General features: G+C 39.6%; 1 protein-coding gene across 1 annotated transcript in view; it reads left to right on the top strand.

Moving 5' to 3' along the window:
* EHD4 (EH domain containing 4) overlaps positions 1-18,655 on the top strand; it is a 30,098-nt gene that overhangs the window by 3,176 nt on the left and 8,267 nt on the right. The window contains exons 2-4 of the mRNA XM_069017416.1: positions 4,835-5,011; positions 9,370-9,467; positions 16,468-16,880. Coding sequence (XP_068873517.1) covers positions 4,835-5,011; positions 9,370-9,467; positions 16,468-16,880 — 688 coding nt within the window. The remainder of the gene's footprint in view (positions 1-4,834; positions 5,012-9,369; positions 9,468-16,467; positions 16,881-18,655) is intronic.

Genomic DNA, 18,655 nt, shown 5'->3' with positions numbered 1-18,655 from the left:
GTTTATCCGCTTTGGCACTTGGAACAATGCAGTGAAACCTGTCAGTTTTGCTGTCTAAGGTGTAGTGTGGTGATAGTTTTATTCGAGTATTTGACAATGCTGATGATTCAAGCAAATATATCCCAGTGTGAATGCTTGTCCAATTGTGTTTAATGAAGTGGGAGCATGGTGAGAGCCAATTGCTTATCTTACTCTGAGCTGCTTGGCCTTGCAGCTTCTGTAATTGTCTCAATTTCTCATGCCTGTTTTGGAAAAGAAATGGGGAAAGGAAGGGGAGGAGAATTGTACTGTATGAAAAAAAGATAGGAGGTAGTCAATGCAAATAGATAGTTTCTTTTCTTCTAACAGTTAATTAAACTTCTAGTCTAATAGTGTTTAACTTGTCATTTATTTTTCTATTTTAAAAGTGTAGGAGACTGTTGGTTTTTTTAAAGAACTTATCAACATGAGACAAACCAGAAGTGAATTCCTCAGAGTGCCAGGCTGTGCTTTTACTTTGCTTGCAGGTATTACTCAGAGGTTAAAAATTGAAAACTTCCTGTGATTTAACTCAGCCTGACTTTTATGAAAGCACCCTTTTGTATGCATAATGTCTGGAGTCTGCAAGTGGGTGCAATTGCTTGTGCAGCTGCATCTGTTTCTTCGGGGGTGAAGTGGGGAGTAGGTCCGTCTTAATTTCTTTGGGTGAAAGCTGTATCTTCTTTGTTACATGAAAGCTTTGACTTGTTTAGAGCAGAATTCTTACACTAAAGCAAACATCTGCTAGTTTTGCTGTTTAAAAAAAAGCGGAGTGTTTGGTGCAGTATGTAGCGTGGAGGTGAGCAGCCCTGTAAAGGAGCCGTGAGTTTATCTCCTGATGCATCACAGGGTATCCCCGTTCAGTGCTGCTCTGTCCAGCTCACTTGCATTTGTGCATTAGCGTGGCCTAGCTAATGCATTTAGACTTCAGATGATAATCAGTATTTGCAACTGTGAGTAATATTTTCTGTCTCTGGAACTTTGTAAACTGGTTTCCCATAGTCTGGCTATACATCTTGCAGAGGAACATAGATGAATGTTTATTGGCAAAGCTGAAAGGTTATAGCCCAGGTAAAAACAAAGGGAGAAGAATCAACAGGATGTCTGTTGTTTGATCTAGACTGTCTTTGGGGCATTGGCTATTTTTAAGCATTCTTCCTGTGAACCTTTTTGAACTCCTTCTATGCTGAAAATTCCTGAGAAGAGCATGTAGTTGCCAATGCTGAAAATCCAGGTATTTTCCTGTTGCTAATGTAGCATTTGGTACAGAAACATTGGCAGCTTTTCAATTTACAGTCGACTGCTCTTACCTTTTGTGTGGGTAAGTAAAACTGTTTATTCATGCTGAGAAGTGTGTTGAGGCTTAGCTCACCCCACAACTCCAGCTTGCAACCAAGCACCACACAGCCACTCACACCCTGCACAGTGAGATGGGGGAGAGAATCAGAATGGTAGAAGTGAGAAAACTCATGGCTTGAGATAAGGACGGTTTAGTAGGTACAGCAAAAGCATCACAAGCAAGGCAAAGCAAGGAATTCATTCACTCCTTTCCATGGGCAGGCAGGTGTTCAGGTATTCCCAGGAAAGCAGGGCTCTGTCGTACACATGAGTGACTTGGAAAGAGAAAATGCTATCACTTCAAGTGTCTCTGTCTTCCTTCTTCCCCTAGCTTTATATGCTAAGCACGTTGCCATATGGTACAGGATATCCCTTGGGTCAGTTGGGATCAGCTGTCCCAGCTGTGTCCCATCTTAACTCTTTGTTCACCCCCAGCCACTTGCTGGTGGGGTGGGGTGAGAAGCAGAAAAGGCCTTGATTCTGCGTAAGTGCTGCTCAGCAGTAATGAAGACATCCCTGTATTGTCAACACTTTTCAGCACAGATCCAAAACACAGCCATATAGTAGTTATTGTCCCAGCCAAACCCATCACACTTGAGCACAGCCAGTGCTCAAGAACAGGTTTATTTTAGTCTGTACTAATTCTTGATGTGCAATTGTGAGCCAATCTTAATGGAAAATACCTGTGTTGCAAAGCGATTGGTGTGTCTGTTGAATAGTTGTACCAGGCAGAGCATTGTGACTGTTGGGTGGGGCTTGGTATTTGGAAGGAGGTCTTGCCTTCCTGGATTGTTATCGCTGTAAAAGCCTGTTTTTTAAAGCTGCCTTTATGACATTAACTTGGAAGTATCATTGCAGTTCAGTAGCACTGTATTCTGGTTTAGTCATTTCAATAAACAGCTAATCTGAATTTGCGCTATCAGAGCAGCAAATAGAGATGTTGGAAATCCTGAAAGTACTCTGTACTTGTAACTCTTTAATTTTGCAAGTGTTACATGTGCAGCAAATTCATGAGCAGGCCATGAGATTACTTTTTTAGGCATCTAAAAAACTGAATGTCATTATTCATGCCATGATTTATGAGCTTATGATAGATGGCAATTATCCTGTTATCCTGGAGGTGTCTGCTCCTGTATTCAGATCCCACAATGTAGTTTTCCTTGACCTGGGATGTGTGACTTCACTCCTGGGCATTTGATTCAATATATGTTCTTTACTGCTGCTCTTGCACCATCTTCTTGTATGTGTTGTCTGTCACCTTATGAGTTGCTGCCTCTGTCAGCAGAAGCCTGGGAATGAGAATTTGTATCAAGAGAAGAGCTTATTTACGAGTTCTTAGAGATCCCTTTTAAAAGAAGGACAATGAGAAAAAGCAATGTTTGAAGTAGAACATTTTATCATGGCAGGTTAAAAACCTTTTTTTAAAAGATGAAAGTGTAATCGATCTTTCAGAATCAAAGCCATGGATAACTCCAATCTGGAAAATTTTAGTGGCTCTTGTGAGTTAGCCTTGGCATCCTGTTTTAGAGAACTCTGGTTTGCAATGATGCTCTGTGAAGAGGCAGGAACACACTTTCGTGTTTCAGGTGTTTGCCACAACACTTGAAAGTCCCGGATTTCCATGAGAGGTTCAACTGGTGAGCAATTAAAGGAGTTTTGTCTTCATTTCATTACATGATCTAGTTTGTACAGTGAGGGATCTGCTGCATTTTACAGATCTGTGTGGGCAGAGAGGTTTGAGTGTTCTTTCATTTGCTTTTGGAGAGGGGTCAGTTTTATTTCCCTGTTACTGTGCATTAGCTGCAGCTTATTCTAGAGATAGAACAGATTGGCATGTTCTGGCATGATTGTTCTTATGTTCCTCCTTCCTCACAAGTTTTAATATTGGCATTTTTTAAATTTCTTTTTTTTTTGGAAGCAGAAATCTGCAGGAAATCTCATGTAAATAACTGTTCCATGCTCCCTGGTCATAGGTTGAGCTAATTGGAGCCAGTTTGCTAAGGCTAGTGGAAAACAGTCTTTAAAATATGTAATATATATTTAGTTCCTTAAAATCAGCTTCTGTGCTCTGATCTATGAAGTTTGTGAATGCTTGGATACTTTATTTAAAGACAGAGATTGTTCAGCAAGTATAGGTACTATGTAAAATGTTTTTTGCAGCAAAAGCAGCCAGGAAGTCCTCTCAAATCAGTATTGATTTAGGAAATTATAGCTGAATAGGCATAGCACTGTTGGATTAAATAAAGAATAAAACTTTATTAAAAGAGCAGCATTAATATAGATGCACTAAAACGTAACTGTAGTTACGTGCTGTAGTTGTATGTAGGACCACCACCTGTGCCTGAAGAAGAATTCTTATGTAAATCCAGTTTTGATTATTTAAATACTTAAATTGTAGTTGATTAAAATTGTGGTGGTTTTTTTTTTAAGAACGGCAGGGTGACATTGTTTTAGTCTTGAGTGCCAAGATGGTGCTGTTGTGACTGAGGACAATAACACTCATGCTTTAAAGTTAAGCAGGGTTGTCTGTGTCTCTCTGAACAGTGCCAGTTGTCATAGAATGTGGCTTGCTCGAAGGACTTGGGGCTGCTTTTACTTCACACTTGCCATCCATGAAGGGATGCAGACAGGCTTTTTTTTATGTAAATAAATGCCTTGGTTCCATTGTTTTAATACTTAAATATGCACTTAATTAATTTCAAACCTTGTTGTCTGGAAAGTCAAGGCTTGGTCCCCTGAGTATGTGCTGTCTGTGTCTTCTGTCAGTAGACTACTCAAAGGGAGGTGCAAGATGGTTTCTGGTGGCATAGCACTGCCTGACTTGATGCCTTTCGGAAGTTCTTTACTGTCAGGCCTAAAGTTCTGCAGATCTGACTTAGTTAACAATTACTTTTTGATATGCAGGTCAAAAGAAAATAAAAATTTCCCAAACAGCTGTAACTTTACTGTCTCATAACAGCTCTCTCTGCCTCTGGTAGGATGAGTTAAAGTTCATGAGATCATACCAAGTTATTAAAGGGTTAGATCTGTCAGCCAATTGGGTCTGCTCACATGCAGTTTCAAACCATTCCCTTTTTGTACCAGCAGCACTGGTATAGTCTTGAAAACACTCAGAAAAGCAGCCATGTTTTGTAGTGTAACCTACAGCACCTGGATCATTGATAGAAGCATCCACTTAAATGGTTGAGGCATTTGAGGGAGTACTTTCCACACTGTCTTTGTAAAGGGATTTACTTTATCCTTTTACCTAGATGTTGTGATAAATGAATGCAGTTCTCTTCCTCCTTCCCCAGTTAACAGAAATAATAAAATGCAGGAAAATGTAATCTTCTTATAGAATGTACATATCCTTGGAAATTTTCAAGCAAATTATAGGTATTTGCTTTTGCCGTGGATCCCAATCATTCATTCTTTTGGAATATTTATGTATAAATATAGTTATTATGTATAAATACATTTGTGTATTCTCCACGTCTAGATATCTGCTCGAGCAAGATTTTCCAGGCATGCGGATTGGTCCAGAGCCTACCACAGATTCCTTTATTGCTGTGATGTATGGAGAAACAGAAGGAAATGTTCCTGGAAATGCCCTGGTTGTTGATCCTAAGAAGCCATTCCGGAAACTCGGCCGCTTTGGAAATGCTTTCCTGAACAGGTGAGATCATCTTGCTTTCTGTCTTCTGATGATTCAGTTTAAATTCTGGCATGTTTTGTTTTGAGCAGCATGGAATAAATATTCAAACAGAAGCAGGAGTGGTGGCAGTTCAGGTGAATTAAATAAAAAAAGGCACTACTAGGTAGGGTGGCATTAGGATAGAGATATTCAGTTACCTGAATAGAAAATAGTTGTTAAAACCAGTTCACAGAAAACTGTAGAAATGATCCACTGGGCTACTTGTTTGTGAGGCATTACGCCGGATGGAACAGTTCAGGATCAATTTATGCAAAAATTCTGTTCAATAAAACTGAGAGGTTAGTACTATTATTAAAAATTACCATTCAAAAAAAAAAAAAAACAAAAAAGAAAGCAAATATTTTCCCTTTGATGCTGTCTTGATCCTTTCCACTGATTTCACTGGATGTCTTGGTATAGCTGTTTAAAATTGTGAATTGTTGGGATATGTAAAAAGACCTACAAGAATGGAAAAGATTCAAATGTTCCCCATGGATAAAATAAAAACTCCAGCTGTTAAGTGTTTAATATCGACTACCTGGTGTTCAAGTAGTTCCATAGACCAGGGAGATAGTGTTAGCTTCTGCTGTGTATTTGCAAAAAGGGAAGAGTTGTTCAGGGGCTGTGAATATTTTCATAGGAAACTTGAGTAGCATGCTAAATATTTCCAGTTGAGAGTTAGTTACTAATAACTCTGTTCTTATTGTCCAAGCAATCACCTTGTTTTCTTCCTGTATTTGATGGTAGCTTGACATGGAGGCCTCAATTTGCAAGCCAATTAATCTAAATTGGTTCTTTTTAACAATAAACTTTCCTGTTTGGCCGATAAATACTGGCATGCGTGTGAGAAGTTCATCATGTACAGTTTTATCTCTTGCTGTGCTTACTCAAAGAAGAAAGTTTATAGCTGCTTACAGTTGGCTTGGCTATTGCTTTGCAGAGATAAGAATATGTGCTCTGGGAAGCTGTAGTCAAGTCCCTTTTAAATAACAGTTTTGAGATTATTGGCTAAGTTCTGTCTTCCAGATCACTATTCTGTTTCTCCCTTTCCTCACCATTGCGCTCTGTCTACAAAAAATTAATATACTGTAAATTGTATTTTGCTTAATATTCAAATATTTGCACAGACCATTGCAATGATACGTATTAGGATGAGTGGCGATGTAATTTTTTGCCTGACTATTATGAAAGCAAAATTATTGGATGGCTAAAGAGATGTACTTTCAAAGTAACTCACTAAATTATTCCAGTTCTTTTGGTGACCGTGATATGGCTATATTGAAGTGCTGTGAGCACCCTTATCTTCCCCAACAGTCACTCTCACTCTTTAGTTATTCAGCAGAGATCTAGGTGCTTATCCTTTCCTGAGCATTTTTCAAAACTTACCAACTCCTTTCTCTTTATGACTTCACTTACTGAAGCCTAAGACAATTTCATCTATCTTTGAGTTCCTACTAGGTTACCTGTAATCATACTACATATTTTACTTTGCCTTTTCTTGTTTGCCATACTGACTTTTCTTTTTATCTGATACTATGTTTTTCACTCCTGCCTTAATAGACTTTTCTCTACTTCCCCCCACCCCCCTTATTTTTTAAGTGGTTTCCCAATCCTAGTGTTTTGTTTTGTGGAGGAACTTAAGTCTATGAACACTTAGACGATTGAGTGCCCTTTTCATTCAAGTGTAACAATCCAAATGACAGGAAACAGGGACTGAGGTAATGGAAAAAATGAAACAGACAATAACATGGTATCACAATCAAGGCTTGTACTTGGTAATTAGCTGCATTAATTTATTGATGTTACCTTGCTTTTGTCTTTTTCCATGACCCTTTCTGATTGCCCCCTTTATCTCACTGCTTGTGAGAGATTTTCCTCTGGCAGTCTCTTATTTCTCCTGTATACTTTTAAAAGAAGTTGGGGAGGAAAGGGAAGGGAAACAGGACCTAGTGTGCCCCTGGGTGCTGGTGAGGGAAGAATATTGCATTATACCAAAAAAGCATGTAAATGAATTAGTGCTACTGAGAAAAAATGCATGGTCCTGGTCTATTCTCATGTGTCATAAGCAATTGCAGTCATCTCATTCATACAACTGTTTTTGTAACACTTTTTTTTGGTTTAAGTCTGTTTGTCATTTGGGTGGATAGTATATAGTTCTGCTTTTTATGATGCAGCACTGTCATGACCTGCATGAAGTGGGATGTTAAGAAATAAGTCTCAGTGTTAAAAAGAGATATTTAAATACCACTATCATTACAGTTTTAAGTTGTCTGAAATATTAGTTTGAGGCAAGATTTTTAACCCATCTGTCATCTTTATCTTGCAGGCGTACTCTAAAAGTTAACAGCCAGTTAATTCTGAGTTCATGCTTCTATTTCACATGTTTATCATGTACTTTTTTCCCCCCATTGCCACTAATGACTCTGCAAAGACTGCAGTGTCTACATTTCTAGGCCTGTAGTTCTCTATTTTCTTGCATGGTCTTTTCCAGCAGTCCCAGTTTGGGTGGTGCCTGCGTCATGACACTGCTGTATTGTTCTGCTGGCATAACAGTGTCTTTCTTCCCATAAGACAGGTCTAGAAACATCTTGGTGATACTGAACAAGCACTGGGCTTTCTAAGGTTGAAGGAGAGTGATAAGAAAAAATATACATGAAAATTTAGTCTTCACACTTCCAAATTTTTGAAAGCAACTTCATGCTGTACATACTAGTGATGTACATAATTTTGTAACAGTTCACATGATTAAATGTATTTTCTTTGTCACTTATGCACATCCACTATGCTTCCACATAATGTGTTTGCTTTGATATAGCACTGCCTTTCGGTTTTGGCAAGTTCAAATAATGTAATTTTCTCAAAGAGTACCTCACTGCTCTTTCAAAAATATTTCTCAAGCTAGTAGGAAATTAGCCCTAATGGAAGAGTTTCCTTAAGGTATGAGGTATTTTCTATAGCTGGTGTCCCACTAAAACAAACATTTTACATTATGTTTTACAGACCCTAAGGTTCTATCAGGCTTAGGTGGCTGCTGTTTCCTTATGCCCTCTTGGGTTTCAGAGAGAGGCGTAGGAGATGCTGCCATTTCTGTTTCATCCAAGAAGGGACACTGTGTGCTTTTGTTAAAGGCTCATTGCTACAAGGTCTCTTGAAGAACAAGGTGAAGTGAGGTGTTAGGACTTCTTTTCCTCCCAATTTCCTTTGAATAATTTATATTGTATAAAATATCATCTAGATTTTGATATAGTTTGCATTTTGTATCTGATGTTTGACTGGCTGAACTCTTCCTCACTCATATCATCTCTGGCCTTAAAGGTCTTGTTTGACCTTGTCACAGCTACAATTTGCTGTGATACCCTGTGTTTTAAGGAAGTGTGCTTTGTGAACCCATAGGTTGACATAGGGCAGCCCCATCTTAGAGCCTGAGGCTACAGCTTAACCCTGTGTGGGGTGGCCTTGCAGGAGGAGGGTGGGTTACTCTCTGTGCTCATTAGTATCTTCAGCTGCTCCCTGATAAGAAGATTAACCTCTTATGCAGTCTCTTAAAGGCAGGTTATGATGAAGGGCAGTGAAGTTCTTCAGTCATGAACTATCCCAGAAGCATCAGAGTAGCTTGCATGTAACACACCAAGTGTTCTGCACAGCTCTGAGTCCTCGTGAATTATTTATTTTTCCATAATACCACCATTGAATTTGTCTCCTGTTGCAGGGGCAGGAGGTTATTGTTTAGAGCATACTATGTGTAATTTGAGCTCCTGATTCCAGCAGCGTGATAGTTTTGGCTGGGTTTGTGGGAGAAATACTGGTGGTTTTCACTGGTGCCCCAGCTGAGGAGGGTGGTGGGTTAGGGAGTAGGAATCACTCAAACTCTGCTGGATCAGGCAAGGGGGAGATATGGCAGGGACTGAAGCATATTGTCAGTATGCCTTTCTGCATGCTCCCCTTTTCAGTCTTTGAGTTTGGGCATAAGCTGGAATACATGAAGAATTTTCTCTTGTGTGTACTTATTTTGGTCCTAGCAAAATGCTGGTTTGATGGAATCTTTTTAATGTTGCATTTAAGGCCCAAGTTGTCAGCTCTTGTAAAATTCAGAGTCTTATCAGCACTTAGACATAGAGTTTTACAATGTTTCCCTATGTTTTCTTTTTTGAGACACTCTCTTTGTATTTTTTCTTAAACATGTATGGTTGCCAAACATAGAGGTTTGTCAGGATTCAGCAACTTTTTTGAATCTCACTTGAGTCTTTCTAAAATCAGGTGTATAATTGGGAGCGCTCAAGCGACAATCCGTATGTGAGCAAGAGCTATTTTGAATGGGTTTTTTCCCTCCTTTCCTGCAGGTTCATGTGTTCTCAGCTACCAAACGAGGTCCTGAAGAGCATCAGTATCATTGACAGCCCTGGCATTCTCTCTGGAGAGAAGCAACGCATCAGCAGAGGTGAGTTGCAGAGCTTTACAATAACCAAACTTACTAAATTTTTTCTGCTCTACTGGACAAATTAGTATCCTAATCTTTAGGGAGCCTGTTTTAGTGATAGTGTATGGTGATCTGTCCCATACTTTCTTACTGCAAGCCCTGTACAACCCATATTTTATGGCTGGATGTAGGGTTTGGAATTTTTTCTCTTGAAAGCTGGTGGGGATTGGTACTTCTGTCATCCTGCTGCTGTGGCTGCAAATGGCTACAGTTTCATGGTCCATTGACTAATTAGTGCTTTGTCACTCCTGAGAAAAAGCCTTATTTTCATTGTTTTAATTGCTTTCCGTGAAGTAATAATGACTCATATATACCATTGAAGTTCATGAATGAAGAAATGTTTCGTAATAGTTATAGGTTGGTCATGTCTAAAAAATTCGGGGGTGGGGCTATAAATAAGGTGGGTTTATTCTGGGGACAGCTGCTAGAGTTGTTTCTTAAGGTTGTTCAGTCATGCCATAATGTAATTCAGTCAAAAGAGGAAGTCAAATAGTAGAAGGAGGAAGAGCGAATGAGAATATTAATACTATGAAAATTCTGCAGAGACCTGAACACGGTTTATAAGCTGTTTTAAACATTAGCCTTTCTTGAGAAACTATTTAAACAGAACAGTGTAATGTAAACAACTTTCTTCCTTGCAGTCTTCAACTGTATTTAAGTGCATGTCACTTTTCTGTGGAGTTGTAAATGGTGGTGATGCAGGGTGTGGCTTATGCTGCCCTCTGTTTTCAGACCTTTGCTTAAGAAGTGGAAACTTGTGTTTCATGCCTCTGTCAGAGGAAATAAACAATTCTTTAACATATCACACCTGGGATTTTTTGAGGAAGTCCTGGTACAAGCACGATATATGGCAGCTATGCAATAATAGTCTTGTCTTTACAATAAACTGACAGAATAATGGACTAACTTCTTAGGACTGTAAATCTAAATTATGCTTACTTAGTAAACTGGTCTACCAGATGCTTCTGGATTCTTTGTTCAGTGATGTTTTGTCCTCTTTATTACTCATAGTCATGTAAAGCATTCATCATGGGCAGAGTGCTGGACTTTCCTTTATGTGATGTGTTGGTGAAATAGTAGAGATGAGCAGCATGAGAGCTCTATGTCTCTGCAAGCAAAGGCTGTAATGTTGTGAAACCAGAAATAAAACAAATGCTGCCTGTTGGCACTCTTATTTTAGACAGAAAAAAATGAGTGTATAACTAATGATTTTTAGTCCTGAAAAAATCTTTTCATAAAATGCCCACTAAATATTTAGGTCCCAGTTTTCAGTTTTCACAGTCTGATAAAATGAGCAGTGGTCTGCTTCTCCACTGCAGATTCCAGCTCCCTTTTTCCTCCTCAAGTTAAAACTAGGCATCTTACCTCTTCTTTGCTTGTTAAATCAAGAGAAAATTATGTTTGGCAGCATTCAAGTATCTGTTGCCACTTTTGTACCAGTATGGAAGGGAACATGAAATAAGCAGAAAACTAGAGTATCATATTAATATACCACTGAAAAAGTGAGCAGTTGTGTAACCAAATTCAACACCATTAGGGAATGCTGTGGAAGTCTCAGACTTCCAAGTGCAAGACAGAGTTGTGTTTCTTGCCAGGTTATGCTTCACTGGTAGTCCTGTGTTGCCTGAAGGACCATGACTCTTCACTACCATCTAGAATTGCTCCTGTGGTTTAATAAAACATGGCTCTTGTCCCCTTATTGTTCAGAAACTCCTTGTCTTGATGTTATGTGTCTTATCAATCATTACAGCCTTGCTGGCCTGCCCTTTGATATGATAGACTTTCACCTAATTTCACATGGCTCAGTGATAACCTCAAACTCTTACCTGTTTCATGGGCTTTAACTTGATTAGATTCCATTTCATGAATTTTGTGTCACTTGTTGAAGTGTCACTTGTTGTAGTTCTTTTATCAAAGTGTGATTCTCCTGTATGCTGTTGGGTTTAATCAGTGCGGTTGTACCAAATATGAGGTTTTGGGAGTTGGCTTTAGAACACTATTCTCTCACTGTTCCAGGCTTTCAGGGCAGGTTAAATAAAGGTTTCATATACTGAGGTATCAGCATACATGAAATTATCTACAATGACTATGGATTTATTGCATGCACCTATTCCACACTATCATGATTAGGAAATACTACACTACCTTTGGCTGAAATATTGCATAGTCAGATACATTTCCTGTAAATGGCTTTTGGGCTGCTTATGCAGTTTGCATATAGGTGGTTTTGTGGAGCACAAACTTGACTTGTCCTGTGATGCTGCACACAGCAAGGTTTATCTGACCCGCTTCCTGAAAGGGTCAATCTGACTTAAACATATTTATGCTATAAGTCTAATTTAGCATGTTTTGCAGTTTGAGTTGCTTTGTTGGCTTTCTAAATTATTGTGTGCAAATGTAAGCAGGACTGTACAAGGTATTTTCTGCTGTTCCTAAATGTGTCTCTGTCAGAGAGGGTTCTGCTTTCTAAAAGTTTAGTTTGTGTTTGACATTGGTAAGCTGCAGCTTTTCTTGTTTAAAAATGTTTGATGGAAGAATAATATTACAGGGCCCCGGTGTAAGACCTTGTCTCTTTGTTGTTGGTGTTTTTTCCCATCTTCTCACTAGCTGCTGCTTAATAATTTACCTATGAACGAATGTAACATCTGTATAATATTCAAATTTGACAGGTATCACTAGGAGTAAATTGAAGCCTTCTGAGACCATGAGAGGACTCAAATGTTAACTCTCATTTTAACACACAGGAAAACCATAAAGGGACTATATAGAGAACATGCACCATTTCCCAGCATGCTCTATTTTTAGCTCTGGAAAGCATCCAGCTCACAGATGAAGGAGCTGATTGCTTGAAGGGTCAAAAATATGCACAGAGTGCGACATTCAGAGAAGTCTCAAGACACACCTTTCCCGCTCCCGTTGTTGGCAGGAGGATGTGCCAGAAGCTTCCTGCCTGTCAGTTCAGGGTCTGTGTAAGTGGCTGGAGGAGAATGTACAGACGTGTGCCAGCATTGTCCCCTGGCCAGACAATGCCTGTCCCTGTGCCACTTCTCCAGCATCACTGGTGATGTTCACAGTGCCCTTGGCAGACAGCAATGTCTGTGTGGCCTGCAATATTTGGAAGGAAAAATGAGTGTCTGGCAGGATGTGGGGAGGGGGTGTTTGGTTTATGATTGAGTGGTGTGAAGGCAAGTGTTTCAAAATGTATGGGGAAAGAGTTCCGGGGAAAATGGATATTAGTTAATTTGCATTGTTTAAAACTGGAGTTACTTAAATACAGTTCATTTCCTCAGTTCAATTTGCTTGTAAAAATGTAGTTATGGATTAAGTAAAATGGTATATATTTGCAGCCTTGTGCCAGGCTTTCCCTTGTAGTGAGATATTGTACATTCTCCTTATTAGTCCACCAACAGGAGTGTAATAAGATTGTTATCCAGGAGTGCTGGAGTGAGACAGGCTTTCATTAACAGAGCTGGAAACTTGCACTCCTGATAGCAGAAGGTTCATCTTTCTGTATGTGACTGAGCTCTGTTTGAAAGAGTAGGATGTTTAGAAGCTCATTTGGGGCGTTAGAAGAACGCCAGATTGGGCAGGGAAGAAAGGCTGCACTCGTTCATGTCCAAGTTGTGTTGCAGCCTTGGTTGTGTGGTGCCAAGACAACAGTGGCAGATGAGTGCTCCAGCACCCTGCACACACCTGACTGACCTTTTAAGTGGGTGCTGTTCCCTGAGCCTAGAGGCTCCTCATTGCAGCACTCACCCGAGAGGTACCTCTGCTGCTGTGCCAGTGTCATCAGCCCCAGGGGTGTAAGAACTGGGCACTCTGCCTGTCTGTGCTAAAAGAGGATGGGTGGAGCCCATCAAGCCTCCCTAATTGTTTTCTGAATTGCAAAAGCTTTGGAAGATATTAGGGCAAGTCAGAAATTATTTTCCTTGGGCCCACAGGGAAAGACTACCATTTGTTTAAGTCTGTGTCACTGACTGGCACAGACCACTGGCCAGTGCTCATACTGTACGACTGCAGGCTGTATCTTTGAGTATGGCTGGTGGCTGCCAGGCACAGGGCTGATGCTCTGCTCTGTGCTGCTGACACATGATAGCTCATGATCAGTGTTTCCAAGGCTGGTAACCACGAGCAGTTCCTTGTCCAACTTTTTCATCTCTTCTGCACTGTTTCAGTTTGTTCTCCTCTGTGGTCTCTGCTCAGCCCATTACTGGTGCCCAACAGTTACACCTCTGTCAGAGGCACCAGCTCACTCCCTGCCCACAGCCTGGGACAAAGTCAAGAGCTCTGTAGTGCTGCAGTGTCCCTTAGCTGGGTACAAGGGTGACTCGTGACTTTCTAATATACATTTGCAAGTAGGTGTTGCACCTGGTGACACATAGGTCTTCTCTCTGGATATGGTTGTTGACATCAGTCATTGGGAACAAACCTTTGAAAAATTTTGAGAAAATAGCAGTTAGAGCAACCAGAGGCTGAGAAATATCAGCACCAAAACGTTTTTGGTCAAGTTTTCCAATCTGATCAGTGTTGACCTAGTACTGCTCAACTTGGAAAGGCCTGATCCGTACACCTGTATGGAAATACTTAACCATATATTACTTCTCTGTAGTTCAGATACACTCTAATGGAAAACTGCTGAATTGGTAGATAAATGAGGTTCACTTCTGATGACAAATTTTCATTAAAATCATTATATTTTCAGATTTTTTAAGTCTTTCTTAGCCATTTTCAACAAGCGGACTGTTCTTTCTCAAAGCAAATGCTTCATTAATATTTAATGGTCATCTAAAAGAAATTCATTTTATTATACACTTATTGGCTGTACAGTTGTTTTTTCAGTTCACAGTCCAGATGTGTGGTGGGAACTTATATGCTTATGTAACCCAACTTTTAAGTCACCTTCTTACATAGCCATTTGTGTAAAAACTTAGTAAAATTTAACCTGCTTCAATTTGCAATTTTATTTAATTTCGACCATATTTCCTTTTATTTGAATGAAATCAGAACAGGCTATTTTGTAGCTCAGTATTAGTGCCCTTTTGCAACTATGCTGTGACATGCAAATGACATTGGAGATCTTACTTCTCCCTTTCTTTCTTGCTAAATTTTTATAAATTACTCATACTGACTTTGATTAGATTCTTAGGGTAAAGTGAGAAGACTTCTCTTCCAGAGATGTTCTGTGCAGCTTTCCTCCTTGTCCCCTCACATTGCATCTCACATCCAGCCCTTCAGGAGCTGGTCACAGGAAAGAATTTATGAAAGCCTCAGAGCAGCATTATCAGCTTTTTAACATACCCCCTCCTTTCAGTTTGATGTGTCTCTGCTGGAATTTTAGCGGCGTTTTATGACTGATTTTGTTTTTTTGGGGGGGGAGGGAGGCAGGTAATGCAGGTAATTGGGGATATTTTCTTACTTTTAACTAGAATTTCTGGATTTAGTATCATATGCTATTTGTAATTTTTAAACAAAAGGTTTAAGACTGAGTTAGTTCCCATGTTGCTAAACATGCACGAGTATGTTCCATGACAAATCTGGAGGGTTGTTTTTCCTGTTACATTCGTGTATGCCTGCTTTTCTTGATGTTGGCACCAGTCAGTTTCTACTGGAAAAGAAAAAAAAAAAAAAAAACCAAGCAAACAACCAGCTGATTTGCTTTTGGCTTCCCTGTTGAAGACCAGCAACTTGAAGGTATAATGAATAATGACTTGACTGAACCAGCATTAAGAAAAGCTAAGCAACTTTACAATGTTCCCTCCTACACCCTTTTATTTACACTGGTTAAAAGATGCTAGGGAGAATGAGGAGTGGTGAGGGGTCTTTTGCTTGTATCTGGAGCAGGTGTATGAAGTGTTTGTTTCTTGTATGAGTAATCTAATTGGGTTTTCTTGGTTGGGGGATTGGAGATTTAAAGATTTATCTTGCACAGATGAGAAATAATCAAAGACACTGTGGACGGCTTAGTGGTGGTAACTGAGCTTTCTTTGCTGTTGGCATTTAAATACATGCTGCTGGGATATATTAAATTGTTGATTCTGTGTGTATTACTTTATACCAGTCTTTGAATTGTGACTGCTCCCTCTTTCAGGTCTGATCTGTTTCTGAGAGGAAGAGGAGGGGTGGGATATCAGCTCCCAGTACATCCTTTGCTGTTCCTTACTCATTCTAGATGAGTCACATCCACGCCAAACCCAAAGCTGCATCACCAGTGGTGACTCTGTGGATTAGATGTGTCACTTCTGAATGAGGAGTTCCTGGATACTGTTTGTTGTGTGGATTAGGTAGCATCTGAACCTGTAAAAGCATTTAGACAGGTGCTATGAATAGGCTTTCCTTCAGAACGTGATAAAGCTTGTTTCAGTCAATCAGAAAGGTCACTGCTCATGTTCTGTAACCTGCCATGTCCTCAAAACCATCAGCAGTGCAGTCACGTTACTTGTAAATTGTACGTCTGAGTCTGCTGTGGCAGAAATAACAGCAAGTGTTCCAAGATAAGGAGAGATGAGTTTGAAAATGGTTTTAGGATCCAAATATTTCTGGTTGCTGACTTGCACTGGAATGCTGCACCTGCACCGTTTTCCTTGTTAATTCAGATAAGCAGTGCTACAGAAGTGACCAATATGAGCAGTGATGAAGAGAGATTGTGATCAGAGCCCCACAGTCCTGGTTAGCTTGGGTGCTGTGCTGGAACCAGACTCCTGGGAAGAGACAAATGTGGATGTGAGACAGAAAAAAGGGCAGTGATAAAAAACAAAATATGTTAATAGTGAGACTGGTCTAAGGAAATGCAGGATACAGTTTTTCTGACCTCAGTGTCCACAGATACTATCGTCTGAGTGATCAATCTCCTCTTTGCCCCCAGATAGAGGCTATTATCCCCTTGTTCTCTATCCCCAGCCCTACCCTCTCCAAGACTCAGGTTTCTGAATGGTAAGACTGTAACAGTGTGTTCTTCCTTCAGGCTACGACTTCTGCCAAGTCCTCCAGTGGTTTGCTGAGAGGGTTGACCGAATCATCCTCCTTTTTGATGCCCACAAACTGGATATATCTGATGAGTTTTCAGAGGCTATTAAGTCATTCCGGGGCCAGGATGACAAGATTCGAGTGGTGCTTAATAAGGCTGACCAAGTGGACACACAGCAGCTGATGAGGGTCTATGGTGCACTCATGTGGTCCTTGGGAAAGGTGATCGACACGCCAGAGGTCCTGCGGGTCTACATTGGCTCCTTCTGGGCCCATCCTCTCCGAAACACAGACAACCGAAGACTCTTTGAAGCCGAGGCACAGGATCTTTTCAAGGATATCCAGAGTCTCCCGCAGAAGGCTGCTGTGAGGAAGCTCAATGATCTCATTAAAAGGGCAAGACTTGCAAAGGTAAGAAAAGATAAGAAAATAAAATTAAACGAGCAGTCTCTGCTGCTCTTTCAGTGTGTCCTTTCTAACCCTTCCCAATTTTTCTCTTGCTATAAACCGTGTCATTTTAGCAAATGGATTGAATTGTAACTTTTTCAAGGAAAAGATAGCCATTTGGGGTGAAAGCTGTTGGTAGCAGACAGGAATTCTAATTTCCTGTGCAGTTATCAGACAAAGTGCATTTGCCTTGAAACACATTTTAATGTGAACTCCTAATCAAAAATGAAGAGGACTTGCAATCCCATTGGTATATGAGTAGTTGTTTGGGGATGTGTACAACTTCCTATGTTGGCTTATTTAACTTTCTGAATATGAAGATAGACTTCTGGGGGTTTTTTTTGGTGGGGGTTTTTTTGGGTTTGAAGGGGGGAGTGGGAGGGGCTCTTTGGGAGTTTTTTGTGGTCTGAGCTTTAGGGCACCCTGTAGAAGTTGCTTCTTTGAAAATTCCTTTTAAAATCACAAAGATGTTGTGTTAAATGTTGCTCTGATCCCAGAGCAACCTCAGATCCAGTCTGTTTTGTAAGTGTTCATAGCATTTTGTTTTCATTTGTTACAAGCATTTTGGCATTGAAGGAGTGTCAGTTGAATAATTTTTAGATATTTCTATGAAATGTAAAGTAAAAATGGATCTTTATCCATTCTGTAAATACAGAACACAGTGCTCTTAGGGATACATTAGACAGTCACAGAAGGGGAATAAACTGTTTATCTGCAGGAAAGCAGCAATGTAATCCAGTGTTGTCTTTCTGCCTTCCAAACTGATCTCAAAGTACTGACAGTCAAAAATCACTTTTTTACGGCATTGCATGGGGGCTTTCTTTTATTCTCTTTTTCTTTGCTACCCTCTTCTTAATCTCTTCTAAAGCATTTACAGTAACTAGAAACAAACACGAACTCTTAACATGCTGTCAAATTTGGGCATTAGGCTTTTTTCTTTTTTTTCTCATAAGTCCTGTGACTCACTATGCCATTTTGAAGATGGGGACTGTTCTTATCTACAAGAAACACATGTGCATACTGGCAGACCTTAGGCCACTTAGAATACACATGTGAAACTGTTAACACTTGTGAATTATAAACATACTTTTCTGGGTTTGATAGAAGTATTATTTTAGACATAAGATCCATAAAATTACTTACAATTATTTATAAACTTTCTTAAAAATACCGTTATTGAATCCATTCTGTAATTTTGGAGAAAGACTCATATCTATACTCTTAGAAAATGTCATGGGTTTATGCTTCTTTATGCTCGATTTTTTTTTCTCCTCTATAGAAATGTAAATTTATTTGCAATTAAAATGCATATACTCTTTTTAGATATAAGGAAGTGTTCTTGTGTGAAAGTTGTGAACTTAAGATGTGCACATAAAAACTGGTTACATGATCTCTCCTTTAAAAACAAAGATTTTTTTTCCCAGTGTCCTTCTTAATAAGTAAGGAAATTAATGTGGAAGCAATTGCTGTGTGTAGATTGTACAAGGTTTGTATAGAATGCTATAATGCACATTCTGTCATGGTTTGGTAGGTAATAAGTATTATACTGGCACAACACCGAAGCAATAACTTGTTTTACTGATGCTTTTTAATGGTAGTTTGTCTTCCCCCAGTCTTCAAAATTTCACCTGTTTATTGCTCAACATACCTAATTTTTAACTCCTTTTTTCTGTGTATGTGAAAATTGTAACTTCTGTTTTGTGGACAGCTGCATTCTTTTTAAATGAACAAGGACCTGA

The sequence above is a fragment of the Aphelocoma coerulescens genome, chromosome 5, assembly GCF_041296385.1.
Source record: "Aphelocoma coerulescens isolate FSJ_1873_10779 chromosome 5, UR_Acoe_1.0, whole genome shotgun sequence".
Lineage (NCBI taxonomy): Eukaryota > Metazoa > Chordata > Aves > Passeriformes > Corvidae > Aphelocoma > Aphelocoma coerulescens.
The sequence above is the reverse complement of the archived record's forward strand: the minus strand, read 5'-3'. Positions and strand labels throughout refer to the sequence as shown.